This window comes from Solanum lycopersicum, chromosome 3, assembly GCF_036512215.1.
Source record: "Solanum lycopersicum chromosome 3, SLM_r2.1".
In the NCBI taxonomy this organism is placed as follows: Eukaryota; Viridiplantae; Streptophyta; class Magnoliopsida; order Solanales; family Solanaceae; genus Solanum; species Solanum lycopersicum.
This window is the reverse complement of record NC_090802.1, coordinates 35,659,530-35,677,955: the sequence shown is the minus strand read 5'-3', so window position 1 is coordinate 35,677,955 and position 18,426 is coordinate 35,659,530. Positions and strand designations below refer to the sequence as shown.

The window sequence follows — 18,426 nt, the reverse complement described above, 5'->3', positions numbered from 1 at the left end:
TCCTATTTACAATGAAAAAAATCTTTTATTTATAGGAAAATCTTACTTGGTCCCCAAGTAGGATTCTTAACCATATCCTATAAGGACTCCACATAATTAGACATTCACTATAATACAAATTGTTTATAACACTCCCCTTGAATGTCGGTAGATTATGTGCCTCGTTAAAACCTTACTAGATAAAATCCAGTGGAAAAAAAATCTAGTGAATGAAAAAGAGTACACATATCTAATAATACGCATTATGGATGCCTCATTAAAAACCTTACAAGGAAAACTCAATGGGACAAAACCTTGTGAGGAAAATAAAGTACATCGTGTATGAACTCCCTCTGATGACAATATCAATTCAGAGACTAGAATCTTCGTTTTCCAAGCATGTGCACCATCTTATTGAAAGTTGTAGTTGGTAGAGACTTGGTGAATAAATCAACAATAATATTACTTGAACAGACCTCGTGCATGTTGATATCACCATTCTTGGGAGCTCATGAGTAGAAAAACCTTGACGAAATATGTTTTCTTCTATCTACTTTTATGAATCTTTCCTTCAAGATCAAATATGTCTACAAGTTCCTTACTTTAACTTCTTTAAGCAAATAATCTATTGCCTTTTGAAAACTCTTCAAGAGTTTCAATTCTAGTTATCAACTTGCATAACAATATTTGTATATGCTTCTTGCATTTTGAATCGATTTAATCCTTATAAAGATTATAAAGAAGTTTTCCAAAAACTTGCACATACTTTAGATTTTGAATCCTTCATGACTTATTCATATTAATTTTGTCAAGTGATAATATTCAATATTAAATGTATGATATATTCTAGTGACTAGATTGCAAGTCAAATAAGCTTTACACTTACCAAGATGCATCATTTTACTTTTCACTTGATAATTAATCTACATCAGCATCTTTAATAGACGTAAAATTTATATCCTCATAATCTTTTACAATATTGCGCGCTATTGAATTAAAGATATCGTCGATGACATACTATTTTGTATCGATTCACAAAACGACAAAACTTATTGAGATCATATCACTTCATTATTTTTAGGTAGCTACCCTCTCATGAGGTTTCATGAAGTGTTATATCGTAGGATCTCCAAGAGCACATTGTCTCCCTATTATGATCATTTTGATTCTTTGATCCTCCCCTTTTTCAAGGATTATTTTATTTAGAATTGATTAGTCTATCATGTTTCATGCATGTCATAGACTTTATCCTTAAGGGACATTCAATAGATGTATTTACAACTCTTGTGTTGCTTCTAATCTCCCCATTATGTTAGACAAACTAACATATATCTCAATCTTTTGGAGAATATATCTTTGTACATCATAGTATATTCATTAATCATATATTGCACATCAAAATTATCAGATGAAAACTATTTGGTCTCTGACCATAAATTAATTAACAGAAAAATTAATCATAACTTATTGGTTTGATTCATACAATTATGTTTGTATGTAATATCATATTTCATATCAACATATGAAACTTTATTTTCATAAACAATGATTTTACTATTTGAGACATTTAGTGTCACATCATCTTGAGTATTTATCAATATTACCAAGATAAATTGTCTTGATTACATATTCTGAAATTGTACTCTTAACTCAATTATTTTTGCACAAATAATTTTGTGAATGTCAAACTGCTAGTTGACAACAAACGCACATGTGATTATCTTATAAATACATCTTTTTGTCATGCCACATGATAGGTGAACGAGTCCAAATTCATTTTTTTTACTTTTCAGAATTTAGAGATTTAATCTCAACATTAGTTGATCCAATCAACTTGTCATGAGAACAAACAACAAAAGAATTCTTGAAGAATCTTCTAGTTTTTAAATGTATGTCCATTACTCAGTATGCATATCTTTGGGATGACCAAATTATTCATGCCAACTAGTAAAATTATTAGTACTCGTAAACTCCAAGTTTACTACACCATGTGCCTTTTGCTTTAGTAAATATTTGATTTACTATTATATGAGTAAATTTCAATTTTATTAATCCAAGAGTAATTTTCAGATTTATATTTTCTCAATTACTTCATCCTTAAGGTGAGTCATGATCCCATCATTAAATGAACTAATCTGAAGAAAATTGTGCATGTAACATATTATTTGTGCCAACATTTTTGCAAACATCAAGTTGCGAGATGATAATAGGCACACATGAGACCATATAGAAGAAACATTTATTAGGACCATTAATTCTAAACAATCCTCTAGGTGGATGACTAGGTCCACAAATATTTGTATACGTTCCTAGAACGCAGAGAATTCAATCTCAACTTTCATTTATGATGGTGTCACAATTAGCTTGTCTTGCTAACAATCATTACAAGAAAAATCACCATTTAAAAGAATTTTTAGGTTCTTCAACGGATGTCCATTTTAATTTTCCATAATTCATCTAAACATTATAGACTAACGATGTCCTAGACAATCGTGTCAAACTAAGAAAGTATTGGAATTAGTAAATATTTTATTTACCATAAAATGTGTCTCAATTGCACTAGTTCTTATCCAATACAAGCTTGAAGATAAAACATGAAATTTTTCTATAATAGATGTCTTCTTAGAGACATACATTCTTGGTGATACCACATCATTGACGAAAGGTTGCTATCTTTTTCACGTCTAGCATGGTGGGTTATCACTTCATTCACTCTACAGAATGGATCTGCATTGTTACCATTTATTAAAGGCTCTCATTCTTCATGAATGGAACACAATCATCTAAGTACATCAAATTTTGATAACTTAGTATCTTATTCCATATTCATGTACATCATTTAATCAATTGTCTTCTTTTAGACATTTATGCACTGCTACATTCACTTTGGGGAATGGATCTCCTTTAACGAGATATATTTCATGACTAATTTTATCAAAAACTCATTATTTCCCGTAGTCATCATAATATCAATTGAATCTAATATCTTCTCATCATGGTGCACCAGGACTTTAACCCAATGTCTTACCCTCTTGGTACGATTGAACGTAAATCCACCATTTTATTCTTTTGGTGCGATAAAACACAAATCTATCGTCTTACCCACAATGAGACTCAACCTCAAGTCTTCAAAATAATTGTAATTTTATCACTTTTGATGATCATTAATATGATCGTACATTATAATTACACACAAAATTGAGATTATTGATTTATTATAATCAACATTAGTAGTTAATAAATATAGCTTAATAGATCACATACCTCATATAAAGGTTTAAAACATACCTTTCACAAAATTATGCGCTTATTCAATTATTAAAATAAATTAAGGAATTATCTTCTCGTCAGTTAAAATTAAACGTATAGAAAGTCGACAAGTCTCTTTAAATACTTACTTTAGATGGTACCTCCAGATCTCTTGCATAAATAATTATAACATAAAGATAAATCATACCTTGAAGATATAAGAACCTTATTGCAAAACTTATGCAGGATCTCTTTTGCACTTTTCCTGTCTTCTTCATAATTCTTTAAGAATAGAACAATCGTGCTTATAACGTGTTATAAAACAATATAAATTTAGAAGAAGAAGAAGAAAGTAGGGAGAAGAGAAAAGACTTTGTATTTCTATTGAAGTATATTTAGGATTTTATCGATATTTCCTCAAAACTTATTTACAATGAAGGAAAACCCTTTATTTATAGGGAAAATCTTACTTGGTCCCCAAGTAGGATTCCTAACCATATCCTACAAGGACTCCACATAATTAGACATTCACTATAATACAAATTGTTTATAATAATATATATATATATATATATTTCTATTATATAGAAGAGTGAAGTGGGAGGACGACCAAGGGCAAAAATGCAATTTCAACTAACAAAAATCTATTAAGCAAAATAATAAACAATTTTAAAACATATTTTTATATATGAAGTGAATAACGATCAAGGGAAAAAATGTAATTTTATACTAACAAAAGTCTACCAAGAATGATAACAAGAAAATTAAATAGTTCTAGAAACATCTTAATTTATTGTTAGTACCATTAACTTATTTTGTTATTACTTCACATCTTTTTGTAAGTTATTGTGATATCTATTTTATTATTACTCTATTTACTCTTACTTTTATTTAATCCTTAATATCTTGTCTATTCATTATGTTTATAAAAAATGTTTACTAATTTATTATGAATTAATTCTTTTCATCTTTATTTTGTTTCTAATTAATATACTTGAAAATAACATTTTGTGAGTTATTGCGATATCTATTTTATTTTACTATTACTTTTATTTAATTCTTAATATTTTGTCTATTCATTATGCTTATAAAAAATGTTTACTAATTTATCATGAATTAATTATTTCCATCTTTATTTTGGTTCTAATTAATATACTTAAAAACAAATAAGTGTGATAAAATTAATAATATATATTATATTGAAATTAAAGAAAAAAATCTCTAAAAGTTTACAAATAAAAATGAATAGGATGATATATTTATATTAAATTTGACCAAGAATAATTTTATTCTAACAAAAATCTATCAAGAATAAATAATTCTAGAAATATCATTCTATATAGCGAAAATGCACAAGTACCCCCTCAACCTATGCCCGAAATTCCAGAGACAGACTTATATTATACTAAGGTCCTATTAACCCCCCCCCCCCCCCCCCGAACTTATTTTATGAGTAATTTTCTGCCCATTTTTGTCATACGTGGCACTAGCTTGAAAAAAATAGTCAATTAGTGTGGGCCCATAAGATAGTACCACGTAAACCAAAAAGGGGTAGAAAATTATTAATAAAATAAGTTCAGGGGGTAATAGGAGCTTAGTGTAGCATAAGTGTGTTTCTGAGATTTCAAGCAAAGGTTGAGGGGGTACTTGTGCATTGTCCCTTCTATATATAAAGGGAATGATGATCATAGGTAAAAACGTAACTTCTTGCAAACAAAAATCTACAAAGAATGATAACAAGAAAATTAAATAGTTCTAGAAACGTCTTTAATTGTTATTATTAGTATTACCTAAGTTTTGTTATTTCTTCATTTTTATGAGTTATTGTGATATCTATTTATTAGATAAAAGTAAATAAATTGTGATTACGCTTAGCTCTTAATAATTATATATCAAGTATAATATTAGGTGGAATCAAATCAAAAGTAAAACTAAACTATATATATATATATATATATATATATATATATATATAAAAGCTCGGGCACAATGTATATTTATTTAGTAATTTTTATGTCATATAAATAAAATTAGAAGAGTTAATTAAATTTTTAAATATTTATTATTTGTAATTTTTATCATATTTTTAACTTACTTTTTAAATAATATCTTTGCCATATGTGATATTTCGAGAGTGAATTAATTTACAAATATTTTAAAAATATTTTAAATTGTTAATTATTATGATTTATATCACATCTGAAATTTTAAGAATTAATTAGATTATTATATATTTTTTAAAAAGTATTTCAAGTATGTAATTTCAAATAAATATATGTTATTTCTCTCATCTGAACTAATATGACACATGTAAAATTTTAAGATTTAATAAAAATTTTAATATATTTTTAAATATTTTAAGTTGTGATTAATAGTAATCTTAATGTAATTTTTAAGAAATATGTTACTCCTTTGCAATAATTTATATGGCTGATGTAAAATTTGCAGGAATTTGTAACAGAAGTAAACTTTTGGTAAAAGTTTGGGAAATAAAAGAAAAAAAGGGGGAAAAAACTAACAAAACTAGTTAGTTTGAAGAAAAAAGTAGAAGGCACTATAACATAAGTTTGGGAATGTACAAGGAAATAATTCTTTCTGTGCTAACTTTACATATATTATTAGGTGATTCAGATTATTTAAGCTATTTTGTTAACAATCATTTTTACATAAGCTATTTATGTTATTAAATTTATTCAAGCATTTAAATTTATAGTTTCATGTAGTTTCTCTTATTTATAATCTAACTTATTCACAATTGTTACTTTAAAATGTGAACCTATAAATTAGGCTACAAACTTTTTATACGTTAATTCATATAAAAGTTTCAGATGAAAAATATGGAAAGGTAATCCTAAATTCAAGGAGGAAGTAGAAGTCATATTACGAAGATTATGAGAGACAATATTAAAAGACCTTATAATACGTAAATATTGGTAAAGTTATTTGAAAAGAAGAAGCTTTCCCTTTATATATTTTTTTTGGTCACATACATTTTCTTGTCTCTTTATTTTTTGTAATTATTGTGACTTTAAGGGGTCATTAAAAGGAAATACCAATAATTTCATAAATAAATAAGTGGATTCAATAAAGAATATAAAAATAAAGAACAATAAATTATAATCACCATGACTTTTATTCTTATAACTAGTAAAATAAATGAGAAAATAGGGGAAAAATAAACTTAAAAAATGGTATATTTTTTGGCTGGTTTTTGTCTCCTCATTTTAATTTTGGTTCATTATTAACTATGTTCGAAAGGGCTAAAACTTACCCTTGAACTATATGATAAAGTATAAAAATACCCTTCATTTATTTTTGGTCTAAAAATATTCTTCCATTCACTTTTTTAACTTATCTATACGCCTTCATTCACCTTTTTGACTTACTATATTCTTTCATTCACCTTTTTGACTAATGACTAACAACAAAAGTTTATTTTGTTTTAATTTTTTTTAAAAAAAAAATTCTTATTTGTCATTTTCTTATTATATAAATTAAAAATCTCATCTCTACTAATTTTTTCCAATAATCTATTCAAATCAAGAATATATGACCTCCATTTTTAAAAAAATCAAGCTCTAAACTTTATTTTTAAATCTTTTTTTAAATAATTAATATATTATAAATATATTAATAGTGCTACAATATCTGTCTTTTTATTTAAAATAACAATAAAAATTATTAACTTAATATTTTGCTAATCCGTGATGAATACTTTTCAAAGAAAAAGTTTTGTAGATTAACTCATTAGAAAAAAAAATAGCAGATGGACGGTCGTAGCCAAAGGAAAAATTTAAGTAGGAAAATAGAAAAAAATGTGTGTAATGTATGTATGAATAAGATAACATATTGTTGTGATTATGACATAATAAATTTGTTTATAAAATATTAATCATGTTTGGAATCTTGATTTAATTAATTAAATATTGGTCGTTATTTTTTTCTTATGTCATGAGTCTTCAATATAAGAAAAAATTGAGGAAATTGAGAGGAGTTGAGTCAAAAAAATAAATAAATAATTTTAAAAAATTATAATATTGTAAATAGAATTAGTGAATGTCCATTATACCCCTCTTGTGCCTATAAAAGATATTGTGACCTATATGGAAAATACATCAAAAATAAAGAAGTTAGAAGTATTCTATTTTATCTCTCTACTACATTCTTCTCTTCTTGGTTGTTATTAGTTTAATTTTAGTACTTAATCTTTATTTTATAACACGTTATTAGCACGAAACTCGGTCATCTCAAAATTTTGAAAACTAATTTGAAGGCTAAGGTATTATTATTTTTCTTCTTTGTAATGTCTAATCTTACTAAACTTGAGTTCATGGCCCTTCGTAGTTCAAGCAAGAACTATCTTTCATGGGTACTGGATGCTGAAATCCATTTGGATGCTATGGGTCTTGGAGATACCATTAAAATTGAAAATAAAACATCAAAATAAGAGTGTGCTAAAGCAAAGATATTCTTACTCATCATATTGACGAAATTTTGAAAATTGAATATCTCACAATCAAAGATCCACTCTTTTTGTGGAATAATTTGAAAGAAAGATATGACAATTTGAAGATGGTCATTCATCCAAAGGCACAATATGATTGGATGCATTTAAGGCTACAAGACTTTAAGTCTATTCATGAGTACAATTCTGTCCTGTTCAGAATTACTTCTCAATTTAAATTCTGTGGAGATACAGTTAATGATGTTGATATGATGGAAAAAATATTCTCCACATTTCATGCCTCGAATGTGCTTTTATAGAAACAGTATCGAGAAAAGAATTTCAAGAAGTATTCTCAACTGATTTCCCATCTTCTCGTGGCTGAACAAAATAATGATTTCGTAATGAAAAATCACGAGAATCTCCCCACTAGATCTACACCACTTTCTGAAGTGAATGAGGTATACACCCAACACGCTAGACGTGGAAGAGGTCATGAATGTGATCGTAATTACGACCAAGAGCGAAATCTTTTTCCCGGTGTTAATCATTCACCAAAGAAAAATAACTATCAAAAGAGAAAAGGAAAAGATGAGAAACGTGAAACAATTAAAATAAAATGTTTCCGATATGGTGGAAGGGGTCATTATACATGTGATTGTAGTACTCTTAAACACTTGGTTGAGCTTTACCAAGCATCACTAAAATAAAAAGATAAAATTCTGAAATTAATTTTATCACCGATCATGTTGACATAACACGCTTGGATGTGGCAGATTTTTTCACACACCCTAAAGAAAAAATAGATCACTTAATTTGGTGACGGTTCTGTGGATATGGAAGAATAATCATGGTTGATATTTGCTAATGTTATTGATATTTATTATTTTGATTGGTCATATGTGAAAAATAAATAGATAAAGTATTCATATTTATCCATGCATATTCATTAAGTCCCTTCTTTTAGAAACACAAATGGAATGTGAGCTGAAATGTTATAACTTGAAGAAGAATTGGGAAATATTAAAATTATACTTTCTTCTTAAGTTTTTGTGAACATAAAAGGAAAATATATATGTTATATAATGTAAAAGTAAGATCAATAGCTAAATTGGTAAGTCGAAACATCTTTTCCATTTTGCCACTCAAATGTCCTTTCAAGATATTAAAATTATATTAATACTTATTTTATGCATACTAAACTAAATCAAATGTAGTGTTAAAGGTTTGAGTGATAAAAATCTTATTCATTATTAATCATTCAAATGTCATTTTAACACTTACATTATTTTTAAATTATTACTAGAAGATTATAATTTAATATAAATTTATTTCATTACTTTTGAAGATATGGATAATTCTCCAAGCAAATTATCAAATTATGAAGACATTTGCTTGATTGATTCTGGTACAACATACACGATATTCAAAATGAGAAATATTTTTTCTCATTTGAGTGTGGACAATATGAATGTTACTACGATATTTGGTAAAACTAATTTGATTAAGGGTTCCAAAAGAGTCATTATATTTTTGCCCAGGGGAACTAAACTCAAAAAAAATAATGCCATGTTTTCTCCCCAATCTCGAAAAAACTTATTGAGTTTCAAAGATATTCGTGAAATTGGTTATCATATCAAGACAATTGATGAAATGAACCTTGAATATCTTGATATAACCAAAATTGTCTCTGGGCAGACACATGTTGTAGAAAAACTCACGGCATTATCTTCTGGATTGTATTAGACAAAAAATATGCAATTGAGGCAAATTCTATAGTAAATCGCGGGTTTACTGTCACGACCCGCACCTATACCCTAGAATTTAGGGCAATCTACTTGATCTCTCAGAGGTCTTGTACAAGCCCTTCCGTACTGTTCATCGCATACAAACATATGAAAAGTAGTGCAGAATTAAAACTTTTCACACGAATATCTTAGAACATCTTTATGTAAAATCCATAGGAAATAGTAAGTCATCAAATCATAGACTCAAGAATACTTGGGACACGGCCCATGCAATACAAATATAGAAATACTTAGTCTATTATAATACTTCAATAAAAAAATAAAAGACATCTATGCCCTCGAGTCAAATGAAGACATACTTCAACTTGCTTGAAAGATCTTGTGATCCAAGCTTAGCTCCAAAAAGCACCTTCACCTATGAATCACTTTCGAGATAGATAAAAGCATGGAATTAGTACAAACACATGTACTAAGTATGACATATTGCATAAAAATCATGAAAATGGATATTTATTAAAAATATGCATCTTTTGATTTAAATATCATAATATAAGCATAAGAACAACATTTAACACCTTAGAAACATATAAGAAGTCACTTAAATATTTTATCACATTTTTAGAAAACCTTACAGTGAATTAATTCACTGTTACATTGAACTCCTTCACTGTTACAGTGAAGTTTCTCAACTTCACCTTGGACACTATCTAGCATGCAATCTTCTCACTAAAAGCTATTCTAATACTCACTTAAGTACAAAGAGAGACCGTTTATACACATTCTCTAGGCACACCGAAATGATCGTTAAGACCACCTATAATTAGATAGACACACTTACAATACACCAACCACATCAACATGAGATCCTCCTACCAAAGGTGATTCTAAGATTCACTTGAGTGAGTTGTGAAGAGACTGCACATACAATCCCTTTCACACACATTTAAGAGATCCTATACATTACCTAGGATAAGATCATTCTCACTCAATACAACAATATACATATAATATGACATTCTCCCTTCCAAATGTTATCAAAAGACTTACTTAAGTAAATCAAGAAGATAATGTCCATGATTGACCTCTTCAAGATTACCTAAGTAATCCTTGAGACTACCTAGGTTTGGATCATGTCTACATAATCAACCAACTTCGCTAACTATAGTCCTTCTTAAGACTTATCTAGGTAAGATACGAAGTGACCATTCCTATGTCTCCTTCACACCTTAACTAAACAACCCTTAACTACTCTAGATAAGTACATATTCATTTAACATACTTACTAAATTAAGTCATCACATTCATTAGTTCATTTAAGACTCATTCAGGAAGAATTACCACTTAAATCTCCAGTCCAAGCTCTTCCTTGAGTTTTGGCTTCAATGGAATTCTAGAGAATTTCTAAGATATTTTTGGATTTTTTATTTGAAGAATGAGTTCATCTAGGTATTTAGGACTTATAAACCAACATAAAATACCTTAAATACCGCTAATTAACCTCCCTTTCTATTATTTGGACGCGGGGTGAATTTACCAATTTAACCCTTGACTTACAGTGAACTGCGCAGGAACACAACCCTCACAGACGACTGCCCATCGACGGGGCATCAGTCCACAAATGGACCGTCCTGTCCTCCGTCGATTGGGTCAGCGCTTGGAAAATGGGAGATTATCCCCCTAGGATAAGTAATCATCGACTCCCTCCACCTACGAGGCGTCGACCTGGCCATGAGCCGTCGTTTGCCATTCATAGGTGTGACTGTCTTAGGCAGTTTTGGCCACCAATATGGGTCCTTCCTCAAGGACCCTTGGATTGTCCTTGGGGATTTTTTTCAGGACGTTTTAAATCCAAATATTTTTGCATACAAGTTTAGGTCCTACCGTACCAATTTCATTGAAAATGAACACATAAAACTCAACGAAACATGCCAAGACACACAAGGTCATTTTAAGGCAAACCTTTTGAACGTTCTTGAACGTTTGACCTCCAAACTTCATGAAACTCAACACACTGCCTATAAACACTATAATAAATCATATAAGGACCTTATAAGCTCATGAAACACGTATATAGTAACATAACAATACATGAGACACATAGGTGACTTAGTTGTCAAACGTCTTAGTCGTCTTTTGATGTTTCAATTCCAATGCACCTAAAACTCTAGATATTGCCTCAATAGCATATTATAAACCAATTTAGGACCTTATACCCTCATGACAACCATGTTAGTCTCTATCTTCACCTAAGTCATTTCAAGGTATTACATTTTCTGATCCTAATACCTTCGTACTTTGGCATGGTCATCTGGGACATCTTGGGTCTATAATGATGAGACGAGCTATAGAAAATTCAAAATGGGCATCCACTTGAAAATTCTGTTAAATGGTGAATTTTCTTGTGATGTGTGTTATTAATGCAAGTTAATTTTGAGACCATCACCAGCAAAGGTCAAAATTTAGTCTCCTACTTTCTTGGAATGTATACATGGGGATATTTTTGGTCAATTCACCCACCGAGTGGGCCATTTATATATATATATATATATATATATATATATATATATATATATATTATGGTCATGATAGATGTTTCTTCTTAATGATTTTATGTATACCTATGGTGATCTCAAAATTTGGCATTTACAAAATTGTTGACACAAATAATACAATTACGGACACAATTGTCTGATAATCAAATTATGTCTATTCGCCTTAATAATGTTGTAGAGTTTTCATCCCAAACATTCAATGATTATTGTCTATTGATTGGATAAGAGTTGAACATCATGTAGCTCATGTTCACACTCAATATGGTCTGACTAAGTCATTAATTAAACGACTGCAGTTGATTGTAAGATCATTACTTATGAAAACTATGTTGCCCACTTATGTGTAGGTTCATGCGATTTTGCATGCTATGTCACTTATTTGTCTCGAAACAACAAGTTATCATAAGTTTTCTCCATAGAAAATGGTTTTGGGTCAACAACCCAATATATCTCATATGAGAACTTTTAGGTGTGTTGTGTATGTGCCGGTAGCACCACCACAACACACTAAGATGGGCTTCCAAAGAACGTTAGGAATATACATTGTGTTTGAATTGCCCTTTATTTTTGGCTACCTTGAACCATTAACTGGAGATATGTTCACAACCCAATTCGCAGATTATCGACTTGATGAGACACTTTTGCCAAAACTTGGGGGAGAAAGTAATGAAAATAAAGGAGAAATTTTGTTGAAAAATCCATCATTGTCTCATCTTGATCCTCTTACTTCATTTATTGAGTAAGAAATGCAAAAGATCATTCCTTTGCAGAAAATTGCAAATCAAATATCAGATGTATTTAGATATTTGAAAATGATTACTTAATCTCATATTCCTACAAAGAATATATCAATTCAAATTATGTTTCAATAGGACCATCAACTAGTGTCATAGTTAATGAGTCACAAACACATATGAAGTGTGGTAGACCATTAGGATAAAAGGATCAAAATCCTAGAAAAAGAATTAAAAGATCAAAATGACACTATGAAAAAACCTCACTTAGAAAGTCAAGATGTGAGTAACTCTGATATCCTTGGAGGAATTAATTAGCGTGAGACTCAAGAAAATAATGAATTATCCATAAAATCAAGTGATGATGAAACAAAATGAATCGCACAGAAATAGCGGTGGATTATGTTTTTGCATACAATGTTGCATAAAAAATTATGCAAAATTGTGAGGATCTAGAACCTCAATCTGTTAAAGAATATCGACAAGGAAATAATTGGCCAAAATGGAAAGAAGCAATTCAATCAGAATTGAATTCACTTGTCAAGCACGAAATTTTTGAGCCTATAGTACAAACACCTAATGGTGTTAAACCTGTTGGCTATAAATGGGGTTTTATGTGAAAAAGGAATGAGAAAAATGACATACAAAATTACAAAGCACGTCTTGTTGCACAAAGATTTTCTTAAAGGCACTATGTCGATTATGAAGAGACATATTCATCTGTTATGGATGCAATAATATTGTGTTATTTTATTAGTTTCATGATCCTACATTTGATGGATGTGGTTACATCCTACCTTTATGGATCACTCGATAATGAGATATACATGAAAATTCCTGAAGGATTCGAAATTCCAAAACATATAGCTCAAAGCCTTGGGAAATATACTCAATTAAATTGCAAAGATCATTGTATGGTTTGAAGCAATCTTGACAAATGTGGTATAACCGTCTTAGTTAATATTTATCTAAAGAAAGTTATATAATTGATGTGATTTGCCCATGTGTGTTTATAAAAAAATAATATTAGGGTTTGTTGTACTTTCTATTTATGTCGATGACATAAACCTTATTGGAACTCCAATGGAACTTCACAGGGCAATTGATTATTTAAAGAATAAATTTGAGATGAAAGGTCTCGGAAAGATAAAATTGTGTCTTGGTTTTCAAATAGAGCATTTGAGAAACAATATTTTTGTTAATCAATCTGCATACATAGAAAAGGTGTTGAAAAATTTTTATATGGATGAAGCACATCTATAAAGTACTTCAATGGTCGTTCGATCACTTAATGTGAATAAAGATCCATTTTGACCTCAAGAAAAGGATGAGAAAATTCTTGGTCCTGAAGTATCATATCTTAGTGCAGTTGGTGCACTAGTGTACCTTGCTAACATGAAAAGGCCTGATATAACCTTTTTGGTTAATTTGTTAGCAAGATATAGTTTTGCTCCTCCTAGGAGACATTGGAATGGAATCAAACACATATTGTGGTACTTAAAAGGGAATATTGATATAGGTTTATTCTATTATAATGATTGTAGTCCAAACCTTGTTCGTTATGTTGATGCATGGTATTTGTCTGACCTACATAAAATTAGATCTCAAACAGGTTATGTATTTACGTGTGGGGGTACTGCCATATCTTGGAGATCTACGAAACAGTCCATCGTGGCCACTTCATCAAATCATGTTGATATAATAGTTATTCATGAGGCAATCCGAGAATGTGTGTGGATAAGGTCCATTACACCTTATTCGAGAAAAATGTGATTTGAAACGCGACAAAGTACCCAACTCAGATGAGGATTCATAAAAGGTTACAGAATGGAACACATTTCACCAATGTTTTTCTATACACATGAGCTCTAGAATAATGGTGAAATGAACGTACATGAGATTCGTTCGAGTGATAATGTGATTGATTTATTTACCAAGTCTTTGTCAACTGCAACTTTTGAGAAGATGGTATACAAGATTGGAATGAGAAAACTTAGGCAGCTAAATTGTGGTTTTCATCAGGGAGACTAAAATATGTGTTGTACTCTTTTTTCCTTAATTAAGGTTTTATCCCACTGATTTTCCTGATAAGGGTTTTAATGAGCCAGCAAGTAATGTGTATTAGGAACAACTATTTATATTTTTTACTTTACTAAGATTTTATTTTACATGGACATCAAAGGGGAGAGTGTTGTAAACAAAATTAGTGAACGTCCATTATACCCCTATTGTGCCTATAAAAGGCATTGTAACCTATATTGAAAATACACAAAAAATAAGGAAGATAAAAGTTTCCTACTTAATCTCTCTACTACATTCTTCTCTTCTTGATTGTTATTATTTTAATTTTAGTACTTAGTCTTTATTTTATAGCATATAATGTTATTATTCATATACAAAAAATTGGGATATTGAAGAGGTATATTATTTGGTTTGGATAAATAATGAGAAATAATATTGAGGTGGTCTCTTGATATTATCCAATAGGAGAATGATACATGATAATTTTAAAAAAAAATAAAGAATAAGTAGAGAATTGTTAGTTTCAAGGGTATAACTGAGCCAAAAAAGTTAGACCAAAAGATTGATGAAGGGTATTTTTAAACATTTTCTTATAGTTTAGGGGTATTTTGGGCCCTTTCCGTTAACTGTAATAAGTATAAGTGTGTTTTTAGAAAACACACAAAAAAACCCCTAAACATGGCAAGATAACTTACTTTAGCACTTTAACTTTACATATAATTGTTTGCTCGCATAATCTCATTTGAAATGAATTTAATATCACCTTAATATTATAATATCAGTCTCACAGTGGCAAGTTCATCTTTTTTTAACCAATTAAAATGAAGGTTAGAAATAAAGCCAACTGATATAGTAATACTTAACATGGAATTTGAGTACATGCTGCAATGACTGCACTATTGTACACAATACGGGCATGATATAACGTAACCTTCCTAGATTCTAATCGGAGATTCTACTACAAAGAAAGGGATTTGAAAATGAAGAAAATATCCCTTCAATTTGATCAACCGGTAGAATTGTTCTCTTCACCAGGGTTCTGCTTAATCCCTACGCAACAAAAGAAATGTGGCAACTTGACTCGACCACAAGCCTTGCAACGAATAATCACTGGAATGGTTTTTAGAGCATTCATTCCATTACTTATGCCTCTCTTGTGAAAAGAAACCTTCTTCATAGGGACAACCATAAGCTCCATGTTAGGGTACGGCATGGTCTACAAGTTTGATGTTGATGAATACTATTATAGAATCACCCCTACCTATGTAACCTTATATGAATATGTGATCCTTGTATTTTACGAGTCTTCTATTCAAATGTTGAATATGTTCATGTCTCCTATGATGTAATGTGGGTGTGTGGTCTATAGTCCCTAATGTTCTATATGTGAGTTGTTCATCACTTGAGGATATTGTATATGTGGTGTGATCCTTTGGAGGGTGGTTTCATAAATGACTAGGTGGTTTCTCTTAGGTGATCATGATAACCAATATGTACACTCACACATCTCATGCATAACTATAAGTGTAATATGTTCATGGTTTTAATTGAATGAATGAAAGTTAAAAAATGCACTTTGACTAGGAAAACTTGAGAGGTGTACTAGTGTAGGTAAGAGTATGAGACTTTACCTATACATTGCACAAGTGGGCCTTGAGGGGATCCCTAGGTTGATTTATTCATATACATAGTTGATGAATGTATGATTAGGCTATGAACATGATGGATGTGAGATGATTATAGGTATATGATTATGAGGGAATGAAAGTGATTTTCTTGTGCATCTTATTATTATGTTATGATGTAATGTTCTTACATGAATGTATTAATGAAGCATGTTAATGATAATCTAGTAAATGAGAGTCACTTGGATAATTTTTAATAATTTCTACTCTATACTAGACTATGTTATGATTATGAGAAAGGATATTCTCACATGACGTAGTTTTTTATAAAAGGACATTCTCATCATTAACATATAAGCTATGTACATGTTATATAACGAGTTAATCTCTTAAACCTATTTTATACTCTAATATTTAATGAAGACTAAAAGGCTTTTCAAAAAGGGAAAGTTAGCTTAGCACCGAGTGAACTTGACAATAAGAGGTGTCCCTTTCCAAAAGGAAGGTAGGTTCACCAAATGAGGTGTCCCTTCCTAAAAGAAAGGTAGGTTCACCAAATGTTCTCATGAGGTGGAAACTCCGAGTTAATTAACATGAAGAGTCTTATTTCCTTAACTATGTGCCCCCATAAGATCCAAGCAAGTGGATCCACCTAGATGTTATGATGATGTTGATGTCCTACCTTGGAAAGTTGGATGACCTCCTTTCGCTGTGAGGGATGACACATGATTCCATGTTTAGCTCACATGGTCTAATATCGGTTAAGACAAAGTTCCCCAAATGTAAAATGAGCAATGGAAGTAAGATGATGAACCCTAACTAGGACTGCCTAAGGGATGTTGCTTAGTGTAGGTGAGGGAATGAGACTTTATCTATACATTGCACAAGTATCTCTCTTGAAGGAAATTCTAAGAAGGAGTTCTATATGTATATGTTTTGTATATGTATATGTATCTTATGCATGACATGATGGTGTTAACATACTCCTTATAATGATGTGCATACTATTGGTCTTATTGTCTACATGATGAAGGTATTACTTAATATGCATGTTATTGGCTATAATTGTTAAGCTGATGTATGAAGTGAGTGGCAATGCTTGTGATCTCTTTGATTGGTTTACTCAGTAGGTGTGAGGTTATGAGGCTTCACATTTACATTGCACTAGTAGGCTTAGATTGAGATTTTGAGTAAGGTCTTATGATGTATTGATGAGATGAACTCTTTATATATACAATGTTGTATATTAATTCATTATGATGATGTTGTTAGTATTGACTTGCATGTTGTCTTCATATGTGTAGGATGACTAAATGGATTATGACTATGATGTAATAAATGAATGAGTTCCTATATGATGGTCTAGGAAGCATGTGTGTCTTATTTTCAAGGTTAAATGCATGTATTGTACCCTGTTGAATGTGATGTGCCTAAGTCTAAGGTGACTTCATGGGAACACTTAGTATGAGTAGTTTTATGGAATGCTACTTGCACATTGCACTAGTGTGACTTGTGGTTGTCTTAGATGGTGGTTCTTATGTGAAGTATGTATTTCATGATATGTTATGTCTGTATCAATGTATATGCTTAAAAGGATGAAGGTTGTATGAATGTTCACCTTGGTAACCTTAAGGTGATACTTCAATATGAATAGTGGAATGGGACACTATTTATGCATTGCTCTAAGTATTACTTAAGGGTATTTTTTGGGTGGGTGAGTTAAGTAAAAAGAAAGCTAAGACTATGAATATGTTGAATGTGCCTTAAATATTATATATGGTTTTTATGTGTGACTGTGAATATTATTCATGTCTATATAATGTATGTGAACTATATTGTGTTTATTGTATCAATTGTTCATGAAGTTTTACTAAATGACATGATGCATGGTTTCCAATAAAATCTCCTCTTTAAATCATGTTTTTGTTTGGTTATCATACTTAGTGCATTCTTATACTAATATCATTCTTCTTCATCTTTTTACACAAAGTGTAGGTGGTGATGGATAGAGGATATTTCCTAAATGAAGAGCTTGGATGGTTATTTCGAAGCTTAAGTGTGTCCTTATGATTC

General features: G+C 30.2%; 1 protein-coding gene across 1 annotated transcript; it reads right to left on the bottom strand.

Moving 5' to 3' along the window:
- Nucleotides 1–15,625: 15,625 nt before the first annotated feature.
- LOC138347755 (uncharacterized) lies at nucleotides 15,626–15,926 on the bottom strand. The gene has a single exon (XM_069296065.1). The coding sequence runs from the start codon at nucleotides 15,924–15,926 to the stop codon at nucleotides 15,735–15,737; it is 192 nt and encodes a 63-aa protein (XP_069152166.1). The 3' UTR covers nucleotides 15,626–15,734.
- Between the last annotated feature and the right edge of the window lie 2,500 nt (nucleotides 15,927–18,426).